The sequence below is a fragment of the Salvelinus namaycush genome, chromosome 3 (assembly GCF_016432855.1).
Source record: "Salvelinus namaycush isolate Seneca chromosome 3, SaNama_1.0, whole genome shotgun sequence".
Lineage (NCBI taxonomy): Eukaryota > Metazoa > Chordata > Actinopteri > Salmoniformes > Salmonidae > Salvelinus > Salvelinus namaycush.
The window spans coordinates 45,231,893-45,254,319 of record NC_052309.1 but is presented as its reverse complement, the minus strand read 5'-3'; the positions used below and the strand labels follow the sequence as shown (position 1 = coordinate 45,254,319).

The window sequence follows — 22,427 nt, the reverse complement described above, 5'->3', positions numbered from 1 at the left end:
CAGAGAGAATAGCTACACTGTTTGTATTCGGTCATGTTTCCGGTCACCTTGCCATGATTAAAAGCAGTGGTTTGCGCTTTCAGTTTTGCGCGAATGCTGCCATCAATCCACGGTTTCTGGTTGGGGAAGGTTTTATTAGTCACCGTGGGTACAACATCACCGATGCACTTGCTAATAAACTCGCTCACCGAATCAGCGTATACATCAATGTTGTTGTCTGAGGTTATCCGTGAACATATCCCAGCCCACGTGATCGAAGCAATCTTGAAGCGTGGAGTCAAATTGGTCGAACCAGCGTTGAACAGACCTGAGCACGGGCGTTTCCTGTTTTAGTTTCTGTCTCTGTCTATAGGCTGAGAGCAACAAAATGGAGTTATGGTCAAATTTGCCGAAAGGAGGTCGAGGGAGGGCTTTGTATGCGTTGCGGAAGTTAGAGTTGCAATGATCCAGAATTTTGCCAGCCCGGGTCGCACATTCAATATGCTGATAAAATTTAGGGAGCCCTGTTTTCAGATTAGCCTTGTTCAAATCCCCAGCTACAATAAATGCAGCCTCAGGATATGTGGTTGTTACGGCTATCGTCATATTCTTCCTCCTCCTCGGACGAGGAGAGGCGAGACGGATCGGACCAATACGCAGAGTGGTTAGTGTTCATAATGATTTATTAAAACGAAACTGAATACTGAATTACAAAACAAATAAACGAAGTGCATAAACCGATACAGTACCGTGTGGTGCAACAAACACAGACACGGAAACAAACACCCACAAAACACACGTGAAACCCAGGCTGCCTAAGTATGATTCTCAATCAGGGACAACGATTGACAGCTGTCTCTGATTGAGAATCATACCCGGCCGAACACAAACATCCCAACATAGAAAATAACACATAGACAACCCACCCCAACTCACGCCCTGACCAACTAAATAAATACAAGAAAAAGGAAAAACAGGTCAGGAACGTGACAGTGGTTTCCAGTTTACATAGAGTCCAATGAAGTTCTTTCAGGGCCGTCGAGGTGTCTGCTTGGGGGGGATATACACGCCTGTCATTATAATCGAGGAGAATTCTCTTGGTAGATAATGTGGTCGGCATTTGATTGTAAGGAATTCTAGGTCAGGTGAACAAAAGGGCTTGAGTTATGATCACACCACAACTCGTTAATCATAAGGCATACACCCCTGCCCTTCTTCTTACCAGAGAGATGTTTGTTTCTGTCTGCGCGATGCGTGAAGAAACCGGGTGGCTGTACCGACTCTGATAACGTATCCCGAGTGAGCATTGTTTCCGTGAAACAGAGAATGTTACAATCTCTGATGTCTCTCTGGAAGGCAACCCTTGCTCGAATTTCATCTACCTTGTTGTCAAGAGACTGGACATTGGCGAGTAGTATACTCGGGAGCGGTGAGCGATTTGCCCGTCTACGGTGCCTGACCAGAAGACCGCTCCGTCTGCCCCTTCTGCGGCGCTGTTGTTTTGGGTCGTCTACTGGGATCCTATCCATTGTCCTGGATGGTGGTCCTAACAGAGGATCCGCTTCGGGAAAGTCATTTTCCTGGTTGTAATGTTGGTAAGTTGACGTTGCTCTTATATCCAATAAAAAACAAAATACGGCATAGTTTCCTAAGAACGCGAAGCGAGGTGACCATCTCTGTCGACGCCATCCTAGTGGCTTTCAACGTGGCACCGTCATAGGATGCCACCTTTCCGACAAGTCAGTTCATCAAATTTCTGCTAGAGCTTCCCCGGTCAACTGTAAGTGCTGTTATTGTGAAGTGGAAACGGTCAGCGCAAAGTGGTAGGCCACACAAGCTCACAGAATGGAACGACAAGTGCTGAAGCATGTTGCTGGGAAAAATTGTCTGTCCCCAGTTACAACACTCACTCCCGAGTTCCAAACTGCCTCTGGAAGCAACGTCAGCACAAGAACTGTCCTTCGGGAGCTTCATGAAATTAGTTTACATGGCTGAGCAGCCGCACACAAGCCTAAGATCACCATGTGCATTGCCAAGCGTGGGCTGGAGTGGTGTAAAGCTCGCCACCATTAGACTCTGGAGCAGTGGAAACGCGTTCTCAGGATTACACTTCACACTTCAACATATGGCAGCCCGACGGACGAATCTGGGTTTGGCGGATGCCAGGAGCACGCTACCTGCCCGAATGCATAGTGCCAACTGTAAAGTTTGGTGGATGAGGAATAAAGGTCTGAGGCTGTTTTTCATGGTTCGGGCTAGGCCCCTTAGTTTCGGTAATGGGAAATCTTAATGCTACAGCATACAATGACATTCTAGACGATTCTGTGCTTCGAACTTAATCGCCCAACATCAGTGCCCGACCTCACTAATGCTCTTGTGTCTGAATGGAAGCAAATCCCCGCAGCAATGTTCCAACATCTAGTGGAAAGCTTTCTCAGAAGAGTGGAAGCTGTTATAGCAGCAAAGGGGGACTAACTACATATTAATGCCCATGATTTTGGAATGAGATGTTTGACGATTATGTGTCAACATACTTTTGGTCATGTAGTGTATATAGGCTACAAAGTAGCAACTTTGTATTGTCAAGAATATAGCCCCTAGCAGAGCTGTCATAAAACTGCCCTGAGGAAATATTCTGAAAGCATATACAGGACTATTGCGTAAAATAACCTACGAATTGATGTTGATACATGAGTCGACTGAATGGTGCTGATGATACTGTAAAAGCATCTTTGCATTTTGTCAGTCGTCTTATCTCGAAACCTGCATAAGTGCAACGTGGTGCTAGAACAGTGATGTAACGCTGTCATGAATTGCATATTATGGTTGGAGAGATGTTGTCTTTTAGGCCATGCATGCAATTGGGAATACAGCTGATCAGATCTCAGAGTGTGTGGGCAGGGCCTAGTGCAATGAAGTCCTCTCATAGACATGTGATGCTATGGCACTGGCATAAGGCCACCCTAACCCTAACAGAAGTCTAATAACCACTATTATAACCACAATTCTATAAATAGCCCTAGGATATTCATTTGGAATGAATGCACAACCAAAGACGAGACCAAATGTCTCTTTTTCTGTCAGTGAATATTCTTGAAATACAAATTTTAGCATTGAGGCAAAACGGGAAGCTCTTTTTGTGAAAGTGAACACATTTAAGTCCATGTGCATTAATTCACCAACAACACACTTGCAACTATACATTTGACTTACTAAGGCCCATTGGCCAGAGTTCAGGAGAATCAACAACGATGATTAATAAACCAAATCAGAAATAGAGCCTATTGTTTTCTTATCTATAGTTAATTTTAAAAAATTGAAAAGGAACCACTCAATTATTTAAATGTGTAGGCCTTTACAGTAGTACAGTATAGGCTATACTTGCTACACCTTGACATGGCTTATGTTTTAAAAGGGCTGGAGTTCTCAACAAGGAACCCAGCTAGCACAGAACGTTCCTGTAATGTATCTATGAACCTAATTGTCCTTTACAGATGGATAAAGCTAGCGTCATCACTAATACACTTTGATGCTTCCACCCATCTCCACAGCTAAAATGGAGAGAGATTGCCACCATTCCGATTTCTAGTGCCTCAAACCGAAAGCCTTGATTGGGACTTTCTCATCCCTGCACATCTCCCCTGTACATGATGAACATGCTGAAGTCCAGTGGACTGAAGATCCCTGGCAGGGGCCCAAAGCACTCCCCTGGCCCCGTGGGACGAACGTCTGCTGGGGGATCTGCTTCCGGCACTGTGAGCCATAAAGACAGTAAGTCACTTCTTCACACTTCAAGACTTCCTCTAGACTCTCAGGAAGAGAGTGGATTTCCTATCGCTTAGTTAGCCGATCAATCATGGTGGCATTTCATCATTGGAAGTGACCAGCGATTCCTTGATTGTTGTAATTGATTGTTTGTTTGTTGTCAGGGCCCTGAGTTTTTCCTGGTCAGCTCATGTTGTCAGAAAAAAATCAGGGCACTAGGTACAGTATTATGCTTTAGGTCAGAGTTTAAAAATGTTTTTTGGTTACTGTAGCCCCAATCACATTTTGCTTTGTCCGAAGTACCCCTTCATGTGCAACTGATCATTAGGCCGGTGTTCTTATGAGTCTTCTCAAGTACCCCTTGTGGATATGCCAGGTACCCTTAGGGGTATTGGCACCCCAGGTTGAGAATCACTGTTGTAGGTGACTTTGTTGTGATTCACGGGAGATGACATCTTAGTACTAAACCATATTTGTCTACCACCATGACAAATCCGAAACCTACTCTCCATCTACCCAGATGTTGTGCAAAGCCAACAGAAATAGGAGATTTACGTTATTCCCGGTTTTAGATCACATAACAAGCCCAGACCCTAGGCAGGATTGAGTTTGTTGTCATGAGTCTTGTCCTGGGCAGAACTGAGCAATTTCCCCTTAAATAGGCCAGCTGTAAAGTCAAAATTGGCTATATTGTAAAAATTAGCCTTTAAAAAAAAAGCTTTTTAGTCTTAATTTAAGGTTAGGGTTAGCAGTGTGGTTAAGGTTAGGGTTAGGTTTACAGTTAGATTTTATGATTTTGTGGCTGTACGAGCTACTGACCACTCTGCAGAACTGCCTCCAGAACAAGAGTCATGACGAAAAACGCTAACCTGTGACCTAACGCCACAGATGCGTGTGTAACACTGGCGCAGCTTTCTGCAAAATTACAGCTAGACTCTCCCTCCCAGCTGCACTCGGCTGATATTAGCCTACGGTAGGCCAAACACTGTCTGGGGGAGTCTGGGCTGCTTCTGCTGTCTTGTTATTTTCATTAGCCTGTATGGGAGAGTTCAATCAGAGGCAGCTGTGTCATGGTGGAATGTTGTGAGCAAAGGAAAGGAAAGAGAAAAACACAGGAAGTACAGTCGTGGGTAAATGAGAATCAGGCATTGCAGTAATGCCTTTGACAGTGCATATGTTTTTTATTTATTTTTTGTTCTTTCTTCAAAAGGACTATTTTGCAGTGCAGTGTTAGTGTATGTTGTAAGTATAACTACCAATAGATTATGCATAATTACCTATCAATATATAGTTATTTTAAGGGATGTAGGACTAATATTGTTTCAAATTACTAAGTCGTGTGAATTATCTTAGTTATTGAATGTTGGTAAAATGCCTCTCTCCATGCACAGTTTTGTAACACAATATGAATATGTAACACAATATGAATATATGTTGTAAGCAATATTAGCAATGCTTTATTTATATAAAAAGGAAGTATCTTTCGTCGGTAGAGGTAGGGCTTAGTATATCGGCCTACTTCAAGTCCCTCTCACACAGAGAATCAGGTTAGGGCTGTTGAGTGAATAGCTGTTTGGTCATCAAATTTCCATTTGTGTACTAAAAGCCATGCTCTAATTTCCTTTTTAGTTCAAGATCATTGCCATTTTTTCTGTTGTTGATTGGTGCTATAATACAGTACATATTCTTCCCTTTATTGAGGTCCAATTGATTTGATAATAAGCAGGCAGGCCTAGATAATATCCTCTTGTTGTCCTGTCCCTATGTTCATCCTCCTTGGATTTCAATACCAAAAGGCTACTTTTTCCATTTAGAAATATATTGTGATTATATATAATGGTGCACCAACATACAGTTGAAGTCGGAAGTTTACACACACCTTAGCCAAATACATTTAAACTCAGTTTTTCACAAATACATTTCAACTCAGTTTTTCACAATTCCTGACATTTAATCCCAGTAAATATTCCCTGTTTTAGGTCAGTTAGGATCACCACTGTATTTTAACAATGTGAAATGTCAGAATAATAGTAGAGAGAATTATTTATTGTATTATTTGTTTATTTGCCTATTATTTGCCTATTTATTTCAGCTTATTTCAGCTTTTATTTCTTTCATCACATTCCCAGTGGGTCAGAAGTTTACACACACTCAATTAGTATTTGGTAGCATTGCCTTTATATTGTTTAACTTGGGTCAAACGTTTCGGATAGCCTTCCACAAGCTTCCCACAATAAGTTGGGTGAATTTTGGCCCATTCCTCCTGACAGAGCTGGTGTAACTGAGTCAGGTTTGTAGGCCTCCTTGCTCGCACATGCTTTTTCAGTTCTGCCCACACATTTTCTATAGGATTGAGGTCAGGGCTTTGTGATGGCCACTCCAATACCTTGACTTTGTTGTCATTAAGCCATTTTGCCACAACTTTGGAAGTATTCTTGGGGTCATTGTCCAGTTGGAAGACCCATTTGCGACCAAGCTTTAACTTCCTGACGGATGTCTTGAGATGTTGCTTCAATATATCCACAATTTTCCTACCTCATGATGCCATCTATTTTGTGAAGTGCACCAGTCCCTCCTGCAGCAAAGCACCCCCACAACATGATGCTGCCACCCCCGTGCTTCACGGTTGGGATGGTGTTCTTCGGCTTGCAAGCCTCCCCCTTTTTCCTCCAAACATAACAATGGTGATTATGGCCAAACAGTTCTATTTTTGTTTCATCAGACCAGAGGACATTTCTCCAAAAAGTACGATCTTTGTCCCCATGTGCAGTTGCAAACCGTAGTCTGGCTTTTTTATGCCAGTTTTGGAGCAGTGGCTTCTTCCTTGCTGAGTGGCCTTTCAGTTATGTCGATATAGGACTCATTTTACTGTGAATATAGATACTTTTGTACCTGTTTCCTCCAGCATCTTCACAAGGTCCTTTGCTGTCCTGGGATTGATTTGCACTTTTCGCACCAAAGTACGTTCATCTCTAGGAGACAGAACGTGTCTCCTTCCTGAGCGGTATGACAGCTGCGTGGTCCCATGGTGTTTATAATTGCGTACTATTGTTTGTACAGATGAACGTGGTACCTTCAGGCGTTTGGAAATTGCTCCCAAGGATAAACCAGACTTGTGGAGGTCTACAATCTTTTTCTGAGATCTTGGCTGATTTCTTTTGATTTTCCCACTGTTGTCAAGCAAAGAGGCACTGAGTTTGAAGCTAGTCCTTGAAATACATCCACAGGTACACCTCCAATTGACTCAATTGATGTCAATTAGCCTATCAGAAGCTTCTAAAGCAATGACATAATTTTCTGGAATTTCCCAAGCTGTTTAAAGGCACAGTCAGTATGTAAACTTCTGACCCACTGGAATTGTGATACAGTGAATTATAAGTGAAATAATATGTCTGTAAACAATTGTTGGAAAAATTACTTGTCATGCACAAAGTAGATATCCTAACCGACTTGCCAAAACTATAGTTTGTTAACAAGAAAATTGTGGAGTGATTGAAAAACGAGTTTTAATGACTCCAACCTAAGTGTACTGTATGTAAACTTCCGACTTCAACTGTATTAGGGACAACAAATCTGGGTTGTGGTAAATTCAATTTCAATTCAGTCAATTCAGGGAGTAGACTGAAATTCCAATTAAAAAATGTTCTCATAAGCTAGGTTTCCATCCAATTGGTGACAGCTTTTTATATGAATATTCTAAAATCTACATAAAAACAATATGCGCATTTTCCCACCAGACGTGTTTCCATCAAATTAACTTTTTGCAGATTACAGGCTGTGTGTGATAACATAGTGAACATAAAAATAACTGTGGCGTTTAAATTCCCACCTACAAATCAAAAATACAAGTTAAATGGGTTTTCATCGCATGTTCAAAAAAAAGCCCACTCTGGTCTTGGCAAGTGCGGTCTAGCCAACAACTCGCAGATACAGTGCGTGTAGGCTACCTACTTGATGAGATTATGGATAAGAGCCAGATTCTTTTTATTTGTCAAACGGCAGCCAAGCATCTATCATCATGTCACCAGAATAAGACCCTCAATATTTATTGGAAAGCAGCATCAAGCTCATCACCTTGCACATTCTCCACCCTTTCAAGTTCATCATTACTTATTTTACTGCTTGCTTCCCGGAGACGGAGTGGGAGGACCACGCAACATATCATCGCGCCACTCCAAGTTTACTTCAATATGATGGTTATACTGTAAATATTTGCACATAAAGGCGTTTCCACCTCCATTTCTTGCATAATATATTTAACAGACACAAAAAGATCCCACCCTGTCTAGTGTATTTTGTTTTGTCAACATTTAGAAAGTTTAGACAAATTTGCTCTTTCCAACAGACCTGTCGTGACATTTTTCATCCAACGTGTACTTTACAGGATGGAATCTTGGTTATAGAGAAGCATTTAGGAGAATTTCCTTGAAAATTAAATTGACTGAATTGAAATGGAATGACCCAACCCTGCTAAAAATCTTTTGTCAATCTCATAAAAGCTGACATGGTATTACCTCATAACTGCTCCCAGTGGTTCTAGCTTTAGAGGTCATGTCCTTGTAACTGTCGAAACAAAGAATCATAACAGAGAGAAAAGTGTTTAGGTATCGCCCCTAAAATCCTAGTCCTAGTCTCTCCTTCTCCCACTGTCCTTAAAATCAGCCCCTCTGTCACGATCGTCAAAGGGAGAGAGAGAGGACCAAGGCGCAGCGTGTGAAAAATACATCTTCTCTTTATTATAAGAAGGAAAACGAAACAACAAACAGACGACCGTGAAGCTATAAATACTGATAGTGCTGACACAAACACTACACATAGACAATTACCCACAAAAACAGCTAAAGCCTATGGTTGCCTTAAATATGGCTCCCAATCAGAGACAACAATAACCAGCTGTCTCTAATTGAGACCCAATTCAGGCAACCATAGACTTTCCTAGACACCTACACTGAACACTAAACCATCTACTCTACTAAACCCCCTAAACCATACAACACCCTAGACAATACAAAAACACACAAACTTTCCCATGTCACACCCTGACCTAACTAAAATAATAATGAAAATAAAGATAAGGCCAGGGTGTGACACCCTCAACCGTGAATGCTACACATTAGCTATAGTATTTTTTATAAGGAATTAACATCAGTTTATTATTAGGGAAGCCAAAGAAATGTTCAACTTCACTTATTGGACTTAAGTCTCTGAAAGCTTTCAGTTCTCAATCGGAGAGAGAGAGAGAGAGAGAGAGAGAGAAAGAGAGAGATGAAGAGGGAGAGAGCAAGGGAAGAGCGAGTGAGTGTGAGGGAGAGGGAGGGGGTGTTCTAAGGAGTTGTGGTGGGGTGATTGTGTAGGGCTGGTTTGAATAGTTGGATTCAGATGGTGGTGGGAGGTGGCTAGGCACAATAGTGAAAGTGAGGCCTGTGTTCTTGCTCTTCCTCCTGCCCGCCTCATTTTCCCCTCGATCTTCCGTTGCCCCGGCAACCCAGCCACTTGGACTAGCACTGCGCCTGTCTTTTTTGGTGCATGCTTGTTTGTCTGGCTGGGACTTGTAGAGGGAGAAGGGGGTGGGTAGGGTTCTTCTCTGTGTTGGCCCAGTGATGTGGCACAGGGCCATGGTGTTGACAAAGCTCACACATGTGATACACACAACATGCACAAGCAGGAGCATGCTCACACACCCATACCCCCTGCTACAGCACATGATATTACATACAGCACATGCTACTGCACACACTTTATTACTTCACACATACACACCAACACAAACATACTGCATAGTACACACACATGACCTCACAGTACATTGTCCTCATTGTCATGTGGCCGATGTGCAAAGCTTTGTTTGGTAAAAAAAAGTATCTGTGTTTTGGAGGTATAATAACTTGAAATATGAAGGGTACAAGTGACTTTCATTGTCTCATTATAAATCACTTTATTTGGGGTTATAATGACAATTTAATGTACACTAGCTTCTGAAAATCGTAGGCTATGCCCTTTTCTATAAGAATCCCAAATATAGTGGAAGTTCAGATTTAATAGGCCTTTTCAAACACACATTAGTTATGGCCAGAAAGAGTAGCTGTTGGAAGCAGGGGCAGTGTCCCAAATGGCTCCAAATTCCCCAAATAGTGCACTACTTTTTACCAGAGCCCTATGGGTCCTTGCCAAAAGTAGCGCTGCACTACATACGGAATAGGTTGCCATTTGGGACGTAGACAGGGTTTCATCCAGCATATCCTAGTCTTTGTCAAGAAAGACTAGAGTTTGATTTATCAGTGCTGCTTGAATCGTCACACAAGCTAGATACGGATGTTTTTCCTACTTAGATACCTGCTGAAACACCCATTACACTTATGATTAACACCCATTACACTTAAAAGTGTGTATTTTGTGTTGGCATCAAAATACAGTTGCCTTAATGACATTGTTTGATTTTGTTTTGTTTAATGTACAACATTATTGTATTCTGAAACCCATCAAGATTGACGTTATAATCACTCTTCATTCATGCAATTACAGTGTATAGATTTCTAATGAATTAACGTAAAACACATTGTACAATACAAAATGTTTTCTAAGTGGTGAATGTTACATTCCTGCGGGGGAACATACAATACAGTGCCTTCAGAAAGTATTCACACCCCTTGACTTTTTCCACATTTTGTTGTGCTACAAGGTTGGATTAAAATGGATTTAATTATCTCAACGATCTATACAAAATACTCTAATGTCAAAGTGGAAGAAACGTTGTAAAAGAGAAAAAAAAAATACTAATATATCTTGATGACATAAGTATTCAACCCCCTGAGTCAATACATGTTAGAATCACCTATGGCAGCGATTACAGCTGTGAGTCTTTATGTGTCAGTCTCTTAAGAGCTTTGCACACCTGGATTGTACAATATTTGCACATTATTATTTTTTAATTCTTCAAGATCTGTCAAGTTGGTTGTTGATCATTGCTAGACTGCCATTTTCAAGTATTGCCATAGATTTTCAAGCCAATTTAAGTCCAAACTGTAATTAGGCCACTCAGAAACATTCAATGTTGTCTTTGTAAGCAACTTCAGTGTATATTTAGCCTTGTGTTTTAGGTTATTGTCTTGCTGAAAGGTGAATTTGTCTCCCAGTGTCGGTTGGAAAGCAGATTGAACCAGGTATTTCTGTAGGATTTTGCCTGTGCTTGGCTCTATTCTGTTTTGTTTTTTTGTGATTTTTTTACTCCCTAGTCCTTGCCGATGACAAGTATACCCATAACATGATGCAGCCACCACCATGCTTGAAAATATGAAGTGGTACTCAGTGATGTGTTGTGTTGGATATGCCACTAACAAAACACTTTGTATTCAGGACATAAAGTGCATTTCTTTGCCTAATGTGTTGCAGTTTTACTTTAGTGCCTTATTGCAAACAGGATGCATGTTTTTGAATATTTAGGTTAGTATTGTGAAGTAACTACAATGTTGGTCCATCCTCCGTTTTCTATAATAGTAACTGTTTTTTGAGCAGTGTCCTTCCTCTCCGGCAGCTGAGTTAGAAAGGACACCTGTATTTTTGTAGTGACTGCGTGTATTGATACGAAATCCAAAGTGTAATTAATAACTTCACCATGCTCAAAGGGAATTTCAATGTCTGCTTTAAAATGTTTTATCCATGTACCAATAGATGCATTGGAAAACCTCCCTGGTCTTTGTGGTTGAATCTGTGTTTGAAATACACATCTCAACTGAGGGACCTTACAGATAATCATATGTGTGGGGTACAGAGATGAGGTAGTCATTCAAAAATCACGTTAAACACTATTATTGCACTATTATGTCCATGCAACTTATTATGTGACTTGTTAAGCACATTTTTACTCCTGAACTTATTTAGGCTTGCCATAACAAAGGGGTTGAATACTTAAAACTTACTTAAAACATTTCAGATGTATTAATTGGTAAAAAATTATAAAAACACAAATTCCACTTTGACATTATGGGGTATTGTGTGTAGGTCAGTAACACAAAATCTAAATGTAATAACTTTAAATTCAGGCAGTAACACAACAACATGTGGAAAAAGTCAAGGGGTGTTAATACTTTCTGAAGGCTCTGTACCTCCATAAATGCCATTGTAAGACCCCATTAAGTTTCAAAACTGAATTATCATGCTAAAACCCACATTCTTTTGTTCAATGTAGTACCCGTTTTGCAACCAAGTCTATCGGTCTCACAACATATGGGAGCAATTGAGGCATAAAAACAGCCATTGGGCCCCCTCCCCCACTGTTTGGGTTTCAGAGAGACGGTCCTGGCACCAACCGTACACACACACACACACACACACACACACACACACACACACACACACACACACACACACACACATACACACACAGCTTAGCTTCCTTGCTACAGTTAACAGCTTGTGTCTCTCTCACCAGAATGGATAGTGCTCATCTAAACATCATGTGTCAAACAGCAAAGCACCGGTCAAGTCATCATTACATGAGAGATAATCTCACAGACACAGTTTTCATTAGGAAGTAGAGTAATGGCTAACCTCGCATAAACGCCGTTTTGTGATGTGATATGACGAAATTGGATAAATAGATGCTTGAGTGACTGGATTTCGAATGCATTGTTTTCTCTTTAGTCAACGTGCCCGCCACCCACCCGCTCTTCATCCATTCAATATTTCAGGACCCTAAACCCGTCAAACCCACGCATCACTATTATAGATCTTCTACATTTCTATTATGACTGAATTCCTTATTTCAGCAGTTTGTGTCCATGCATGAGAAAACTGGACTGTAACCTGCATACAACACAAAATATTAATCCTATAGACAAGCTACGCTGTTGAGTTTATTATTTTTCTCATTGTTTGTTTGTAGACCTGTATGTATCGCCTTTACTCTCCCCTCTTCAGCACTTTTGTTCCTATGGCATGCACTGCTCTTCATCATTGTAATTAAAGCCATACTGTAGATCCATGTCCATTTGAATGAATATAGGAATTATCTGATTGTAACATATACTCTGTCTACAATAGTAATGAATGTAAATAGGAATTCCATGATTGTAGCCTACATGATCTCATACTCTCTTTCTCTACCTCCATAGACTCCCCACACAAGCAGACCTCCCCACTCCCCAGCAGCAATGCCTCGGAGAAGTCGTGCTCCAAAACATCAGAGGTGGGGGACGACGTCCTGGGGGACTACGTAGTTGGCGAACGCGTCTGGGTCAACGGTGTCAAACCGGGCGTCATCGCCTACCTGGGTGAAACCCAGTTCGCCCCGGGACAGTGGGCTGGGGTGGTCCTCAATGACCTGTTGGGCAAAAATGACGGCTCTGTGGGCGGCGTGCGCTACTTTGAGTGCCAGCCACACCAGGGCATCTTCACGCGCCCCTCCAAGCTCACCAGGCAACCGGTGGGCGAAGGGAGCGACGGCCACTCTGCTGATTCCCTGACGGCTCAGAACCTGACGCTCCATGGCGTCAACGGGGCTTCGCCCGCTGGTCAGCGCGTGGTTATGCCACTCAGGGAAGGCATGCTCAACAGTTCGGTGAAGACGGGTAACGAGTCAGGTTCCAACATGTCCGACAGCGGCTCGGTCAAGAAAGGCGGGGATAAGGACCTTCGAGTGGGAGACCGCGTGCTGGTGAGTCCATGTCCACACACACACACACACACACACACACACACACACACACACACACACACACACACACATATAGTGTTGGGTTACCAGTATGGTTCAGACATAGTTTCTAGGTCAAGTATACTGAACACAAATATAAACGCAACATGTACATTTTTGGTCCCATGTTTGATGAACTGAAATAAAAGATCCCAGAATTTTTCTAAATGCAAAAATAGCTTATTTCTCTCAAATTTTGTGTCTGAGACCAGCCACCCGGACAGCTGATGAAACTGTGGGTTTGTACAACCAAAGAATTTCTGCACAAACTGTCAGAAACCGTCTCAGGGATGCTCATTTGCATGCTCGTCGTCCTCACCAGGGTCTTGATCTGACTGCAGTTTGGCGTTGTAACCAACTTCAGTGGGAAAATGCTCAGCTTCGATGGCCACTGGCACGCTGGAGAAGTGTGCTCTTCACAGATGAATACTGGTTTCAACTGTACCGGACAGATGGCGTTGTGTGGGAAAGCAGTTTGCTAATGTCAACGTTGTGAACAGAGTACCCCATTGTGGAGGTGGGGACATGATATGGGCAGGCAAAAGCTACGGACAATGAACAGAATTGCATTTTATCGATGGCAATTTGAATGCACAGAGATACAGTGACGAGATCCTGAGGCCCATTGTTGTACCATTCATCCGCCGCCATCACTTCATGTTTGACCGACCACCTTGATTCGGTCTTATGTAGCAAAATTTGAAATAGTGTTTTTTTTACATTGGATAAAAACAGACACAGAGCTACAACATGGTATATCATTCACTACATTTGAGAAATAATGGAAAGGTAATTCTGCTTTGAAAGTTGATAAACTTGTAACCTCACTTTTGAGGAAATGGCCTTTGAATGTTTTGATACCTACTGGAGAGCTCTTCTTTGTCTACACCCATTCAGCATCGTTCACACCCTCTTAAGCTTGAGCCCCCACCCAAACTCTTACCATTTTACTCACCCTAGCAGGGATGGTTAGGCTGTTTTCATGTTATCCAGAGCATTGGTGACTGTAACTGTGCTGCTGGCAACAATTGAATGATGCTTTTTTTGCCAACGTTTACTGACACTGTCACGCCCTGACCTTAGAGAGCCTTTTTTATGTCTCCTTTTGGTTTGGTCAGGGTGTGATTTGGGTGGGCATTCTATGTCCTTTACTTCTATGATTTTGTGTTTCTATGTTTTGGCCGGGTATGGTTCTCAATCAGGGACAGCTGTCTATCGTTGTCTCTGATTGGGAATCATACTTAGGCAGCCCTTTTTCCCACCTGTGTTTGTGGGTAGTTAACTTGTGTTAGTGGCACTTAGCCCTCGTAAGCTTCACGGTTGTTTATTTTGTTTCTTGTTTTGTTGGCGTCATTCCATAATAAAGGAAAATGTACGCACACCACGCTGCGCTTTGGTCCTCTTCTTTCGACGGCCGTGACAGACACGGCCATATTCAACAGGTGTTCTGCAATCGTAAATTCAACAGTTATTCTACGCTCTGGTACTCTCAGATGAGAGTGCTCTGAAATCGGAGTAGATGGCCAGACTGAATTTAATAATGCACCCGAAATGGTTACTTGCACAGTGGAGTCTTTTGTTAAGACATGTAGCTAGTTAGCTAAACAATGAACCATAATCAAAACTCATGACGTTACTACCCTGCATGAATCTGCAGGTAGCTAACCAGCGTCTATCAACAGTTGTCGCAGTGACATTCTATTGAAATGGATACTTGCATAGTGGAGTCTTTTGTTAAGACATGTAGCTAGCCAGCTAAACAATGAACCAGAATCACAACTCATGACATTACTACCCTGTATGAATCTGCAGATAGCTAACCAATATCTGAAAATGTAGCTAGCTAGACTATCTTACCCGTATACATCATGGATGGACGCCTCTCCTGTCGGATGCCATGGTTGCTCTTAGTTTGAAGATGTAATCCAGAGACAGGTGTTTTCTCCATCTCCTTAGCTATCATACTTGAATTCCACTGAGTTCAAAACTCGGTTCTCCAGAAGGTGGAGAGCCACACTTATGCAGTTTTACTATTGTGATACAGTGAATTATAAGTGAAATAATCTGTCTGTAAACGATTGTTGAAAAAATTACTTGTCATGCACAAAGTAGATGTCCTAACCGACTTGCCAAAACTATAGTTTGTTAACAAGAAATTTGTGGAGTGGTTGAAAAACAAGTTTTAATGACTCCAACCTTAGTGTATGTAAACTTCCAACTTCAACTGTAGCATTCACACTGATATAGGGGCTAGGCCTGCTGTAAATTGCATTATGGCTTAGCATGGACATGCCAAATGTTGTCAATAAGCAAGATTAAATTCACAAAAAATAGTGTGAGTAATTCAATTCAAATTCTAATCAAAATGAAACAACAACTTTTCAATAGGCTATGTCTAAATACACTTGGATAGGCTTAACCTCACTAGGGTATGTGGGACGGTAGCGTCCCACCTCGTCAACAGCCAGTGAAACTGCAGGGCGCCAAATTCAAAACAACAGAAATCCCATAATTTAAATTCCTCAAACATACAAGTATTTTATACCATTTTAAAGATACACTTGTTGTAAATCCAGCCAAAGTGTCCGATTTCAAAAAGGTTTTACGACGAAAGCACACCAAACGATTATGTTAGGTTAGAGCCAAGTCACAGAAAAAGACAGCCATTTTTCCAGCCAAAGAGAGGAATAACAAAAAGCAGAAATAGAGATAAAATTAATCACTAACCTTTGATGATTTTCATCAGATGACACTCATAGGACTTCATGTTACACAATACATGTATGTTTTGTTCGGTAAAGTTCATATTTATATCCAAAAATCTGAGTTTAGGCGGGACGCTACGGTCTCACTTGGCAAAAAGACAGAGAAAATGCAGAGCGCCAAATTCAAATTAATTACTATAAAATTACTATAAAAATCATACTTTCATTAAATCACACATGAAAGATACCAAATTAAAGCTACACTGGTTGTGAATCCAGCCAACATGTCAGAATTCAAATAGGCTTTTCGGCGAAAGCAAACGATGCAATTGTCTGAGGATAGCACCATTGTAAACAAAGCGAGAGAAGCATATTTCAACCTTGCAGGCGCGATACAAAACGCAGAAATAAAAATATAATTCATGCCTTACCTTTGACGAGCTTCTGTTGTTGGCACTCCAATATGTCCCGTAAACATCACAAAGGGTCCTTTTGTTCGATTAATTCCGTCGATATATATCCAAAATGTCCATTTAGTTGGCGCGTTTGATCCAGAAAAACACCGGTTCCAAATTGTGAAACGCGACTACAAAATATCTCAAAGGTTACTTGTAAACTTTGCCAAAAAATGTCAAACTACTTTTGTAATACAACTTTAGGTATTTATTAACGTAAATAATCGACAAAATTGAAGACGGGATGATCTGTGTTCAATACAGGATTAAAACCAATTAAAACCACCTTTCTGGTCACGGCTTCTAACAAACAGGACACTTCGAGTGACCCTCCTTCAAGATGGCCGTACTTCTTCATTACACAAAGGAATAACCTCAACCAATTTTAAAGAATGTTGACATCCGGTGGAAGTGGTAGGAACTGCAAGAAGTTCCCTTATAAATCTGGTTTCCCAATGAAAACTCATTGAAAAGAGAGTGACCTCAAAAAAAATAATATCTGAATGGTTTGTCCTCGGGCATTCGCCTGCTAAATAAGTTCTGTTTTACTCACAGACATGATTCAAACAGTTTTAGAAATTTCAGAGTGTTTTCTATCCAAATCTAGTAATAATATGCATATCTTATCTTCTGGGGATGAGTAGCTGGCAGTTGAATTTGGGTATGCTTTTCATCCAATCGTGAAAATGCTGCCCCCTATCCTAGAGAAGTTAATTAAAGAACATCCAGGCATCCTCTACTGACGGGTTGAGGTCAATATCCTTCTAAGATACCTGGGCCAGGTCGATTAGAAAGGCCTGCTCGCAGAAGTGTTTTAGGGAGAGTTTGACCGCGGACCCATAACGGACGCAGGTAATGAGGCAGTGATTGCTGAGATCTTGGTTGAAAACAGCAGAGGTGTATTATCTTCTGGGGATGAGTAGCTGGCAGTTTAATTTGGGCATGCTTTTCATCCAAAATTCCGAATGCTGCCCCCTACCCAAGAGAAGTTAATTTCCGCCGTCAAAATGCATGCCATAGCCAACTGCGTTACACGGAACCCAAATCGGCTGCGCGCATGCGCCATCGTGCGCCCTCGTGCATACATGTATTTTGTCCCCCCACCCAAAACGCGATCACGACACGCAGGTTAAAATATCAAAACAAACTCTGAACCAATTATATTAATTTGGGGACAGGTCGAAAAGCATTAAACATTTATGGCAATTTAGCTAGCTAGCTTGCACGCACTTGCTAGCTAATTTGTCCTATTTAGCTAGCTTGCTGTTGCTAGCTAATTTGTCCTGGGATATAAACATTGAGTTGTTATTTTACCTGAAATGCACAAAATCCTCTACTCCGCCAATTACTCCACACATAAAACGGTCAACCGAATCGTTTCAAGTCATCTCTCCTCCTTCCAGGCTTTTTCTTCTCTTGACTTTATATTGCTATTGGCAGCTTTCATAAATTAGGTGCATTACCGGCACTGACCTTGTTCGTCTTTCAGTCACCCACGTGGGTGCAACCAATGAGGAGGTAGCTGCTTCTATAAACCAATGAGGAGATGGGAGAGGCAGGACTTGCAGCGTGATCTGCGTCAGAAATAGAACTGACTTCTATTTTAGCCTTTGGCAACGCAGACGCTCATTGGCGCGCGCGAGCAGTGTGGGTGCAATAATTGAATAACATGTATGTCTACATTTATTTTGCAACGCATGCGACGCGAGCGGTGTAGTCAGCCTGTTACAGCTAACACCAGATTTTGGTTGGTCTTAAATATCCCAACCAGCGCTGCCTGAAATTAGAACTTTGGATCATGTTTTTAAGGACAAATCTCAAATATTTCCACCTCTCCCATCTGAGCACATGCTTGCTGATGTTAGACAGGTAAATTACCGAACCTGGTGTTAGGGCTGGAAAATGTTAGTGCACCAAGTTTTACATGATGAAATTGCAAATGAACATGCGTTTGACACTAGCGCCACCTTAACGCCAGCTGAAAATAGAACCCATAAAAGTATCTGTAAGGTCCCTCAGTCAAGCAGTGAATTTCAAACACAGATTCAACCACAAAGAACTGGGAGGTTTTCCAATGCCTCAAGAAGAAGGGCACCTATTGGTAGATGAGTAAAAAAAACTAAAGCAGACATTGAATATCTCTTTGAGCATGGTGAAGTTATTAATTACACTTTGGATGGTGTATCAATACACCCAGTCACTACAAAGATACAGCCGTCCTTCCTAACTCAGTTGCCGGAGAGGAAGGAAACCGCTCAGGGATTTCACCATGAGGCCAATGGTGACTTTAAAACAGTTACAGAGTTTAATGGCTGTGATAGGAGAAAACTGAGGATGGAACAACAACATTGTAGTTACTTCACAATATTAAGGAGGAACCACACGGACTTGGATGAGCTATTGGCCTTTGTGCAAAGTGAAATCAACAGCAATGTACGGAATACATATTATAACTTCATCAGTCTTCCTCCTCAGACCTCACCCCTCAAGTATCAACCCTGCTCTAGTCAAGTGTCACCCCTCCTCCTCAACCCTCACCTAGTCAAGTATCAACTCTGCACTGGTAAAGTGTCACTCCTCCTTTTCAACCCTCACCTCTCCCCTAGTCAAGTATCAACCCTGCACTAGTTAAGCTTGTAATTCTACATGTGTTGTTGTTGTTGTGGTTGTCAGCTCTTAGCATGTATTTCGGGCCAATGGAAAAGGTATTTATTATTGTGGGTAAGGAGTGAGAAGGAGAAGTGAGGCTTGACTAGAGCAGGGCTGACAACTGACCAATGCAGAGGTGAGAAGGGTTGAAGAGGAGGGGCCACACTTGACTAGTGCAGGGTTGATACTTGAGGGTGAGGTCTGAGGAGGAGAGGTGACAGAGTTCCTAATATGTATTTCGTACACCTGTGTACAATGCTCCGTGCTTATGCGGTCGTATGTGATTATGGCTGGTTCTGTACATCACAGTGTTCCGTACACTACCTTATTTTAGCGTTAAAAAAATGTAATACTTCCAGGTCAACTGTAATATTAGTACCATTGTAAAGCACAAAAATCAACGACGAGACCTCCACGCTGCCCATCTCTGCATGATTAAAGAAAGCAATGGAGCTCTGCCGGGTCTGTTTAAAAATGGCGTTAAGTAAATTTTGAGAGTCATGATGGCTCTCAGTGATGATGACACGAAAAATGAACTATTGATTGAATTAACTATTGATGAACTCAGAAGTAATTCAATTGACTCTCACCATTTGATGTCTTGATAAATAAATAAATAACGTTAAATATATGAGTTACACAAAGTAGGGAACTTTATTTTGAGAGGGGATGGATTGTGATTCTGTTCAAAGAGATGAAGGAACATAATGTTACTTTAATTAATTAATGAAAAAAGCATGAGAATGAATAGGGTTAATATTATAACTTCCATTAGCACGAGACAAATCATCATATAAACTACTTAACGTTAGTAAATTACTGTATAAAGCAACAATATTAATATTAAAAAGAAGTATAACAACTAACAACAGTTGTAACACAAACTTCCATGTGTAATGAATACAATGGGAGACAGACGCTGGTTTCAAGCGCAGGGCGCAGCAGGTGTTTATTAGGAAAGGACCACAGGAGGAGGCAGGTAGCTAGGTCCAGGGACAGGCAGAAGGTCATTCACAGGGAGTCCAAACAGGTAACAGTATAGGCAGGGGAAAGCTAATCACGTAGTCCGGGAGATCAGGCAAGAGGTTGATGACAGGAAGTCAGATAGGCAAAAGTACAGGCAGGGAATAGGCAAAAAGGCATCGTAAGTGAGGATGGCCAAAAACTATGATACACGGGAGGGCTAATACGGAAAAATGATCAGCGCTCCGAATAGACCATGTAACAAAAACAAACAATACCTCACAATGATGGAGTGCAAGGAACTGAACTAAATAGTGTGTGTAAATGACCTACAGGTGTGTGAACAGGTGATCAGAATTCCGGTGATTGGGATCTGTAGAGTTAGCTGCGTTCAGGGGATCTATGTGTTTCTGAGCTGGAAAGTGGGCTGGAAAGTTATCTACATGTTTGAGAGTGTGAGTTGGAAGCAGAAGTTACACCATGAAATATGCAATAACGTTATGTTGGATTATATGGAAATGATATCCACAATTGTGAGTCCATTTCCTATGGCACTATCTCAATAAATTATGTTGCATGAACACACAATTTAAAAAACAACAACTGTATTTTGACAGGAAAAGCCCAACAGCCCAAGAAACGGCGTCGCTACACTCCCGAAAACAGCTACAGGCTGCTAACGAGGAGGTGATGGCTGGGAATGAGCCTGAGGGAGGTGGCTCATGCCTCCTGTCAGTACCTGTTTACAGGGAAGCCAATGGTCCAGAAACATTCCACATAGTTAATAACTATTGCAGTATGGTGACATGCTATAAAAGATCACCGAACTGAGTGTGCACTTTGGTCTTTTAGGGAGTCCCGTTGATTTTCTTCACCTGTGCACAATCAAGAGTAGAAAGAGAGGCGCGCAGGAATGTCACGTTTCAATTTGGGTTCGAGCATGTCATTTGCAAACGAGTTTAATAGATGGCACACGTGAGTTATTTAGGATATGCGTTATTGCCATGCATTATTGCACACATGAGATTTCACAATGATTGAACACATAGCACTCGTGAACAGGTTGGCACAGCAAATACAGTGGAAGTCGGAAGTTTACATACACTTAGGTTGGAGTCATTAAAACTCGTTTTTCAACCACTCCACACATTTCTTGTTAAAAAGCTATAGTATTGGCAAGTCGGTTAGGACATCTACATTGTGCATGACACAAGTAATTTTCCAATAATTGTTTACAGACAGATTATTTCACTTATAATTCACTGTATCACAATTCCAGTGGGTCAGAAGTTTACATACACTAAATTGACTGTGCCTTTAAACAGCTTGGGAAATTCCAGAAAATTATGTCATTGCTTTAGAAGCTTCTGATAGGCTAATTGACATCATTTGAGTCAATTGGAGCTGTACCTGTGGATGTATTTCAAAGCCTACCTTCAAACTCAGTGCCTCTTTGCTTGACAACAGTGGGAAAATCAAAAGATATCAGCCAAAAAATTGTAGACCTCCACAAGTCTGGTTCATCCTTTGGAGCAATTTCCAAACGCCTGAAGGTACCATGTTCATCTGCACAAACAATAGTACACAAGTATAAACACCATGGGACCATGCAGCCATCATACCGCTCAGGAAGGAGACGCGTTCTGTCTCCTAGAGATGAACGTACTTTGGTGCGAAAAGTGCAAATCAATCCCAGAACAACAGCAAAGGACCTTGTGAAGATGCTGGAGGAAACAGGTACAAAGTATCTATATCCACAGTAAAACGAGTCCTATATCGACATAACCTGAATGGCCGCTCAGCAAGGAAGAAGCCACTGCTCCACAACTGCCATAAAAAGCCAGACTACGGTTTGCAACTGCACATGGGGACAAAGATCGTACTTTTTGGAGAAATGTCCTCTCGTCTGATGAAACAAAAATAGAACTGTTTGGCCATAATGACCATCGTTATGTTTGGAGGAAAAAAAGGGATGCTTGCAAGCCAAGGAACACCATCCCAACCGTGAAGCACGGGGGTGGCAGCATCATGTTGTGGGAATGCTTTGCTGCAGGAGGGACTGGTGCACTTCAAAAGAATAGATGGCATCATGAGGCAAGAAAATGATGTGGATATATTGAAGCAACATCTCAAGACATCAGTCAGGAGTTAAAGCTTGGTCGCAAATAGGTCTTCCAAATGGACAATGACCCCAAGCATACTTCCAAAGTTGTGGCATAA

The 22,427-nt window shown here is 41.6% G+C and overlaps 1 protein-coding gene across 1 annotated transcript in view; it reads left to right on the top strand.

Moving 5' to 3' along the window:
* Positions 1-3,553: 3,553 nt before the first annotated feature.
* Positions 3,554-22,427, top strand: part of LOC120044380 (CAP-Gly domain-containing linker protein 2-like) — a 67,074-nt gene continuing 48,200 nt past the window's right edge. Inside the window, exons 1-2 of the mRNA XM_038989006.1 lie at positions 3,554-3,750; positions 12,855-13,396. Coding sequence (XP_038844934.1) covers positions 3,627-3,750; positions 12,855-13,396 — 666 coding nt within the window. The 5' untranslated portion in view covers positions 3,554-3,626. The remainder of the gene's footprint in view (positions 3,751-12,854; positions 13,397-22,427) is intronic.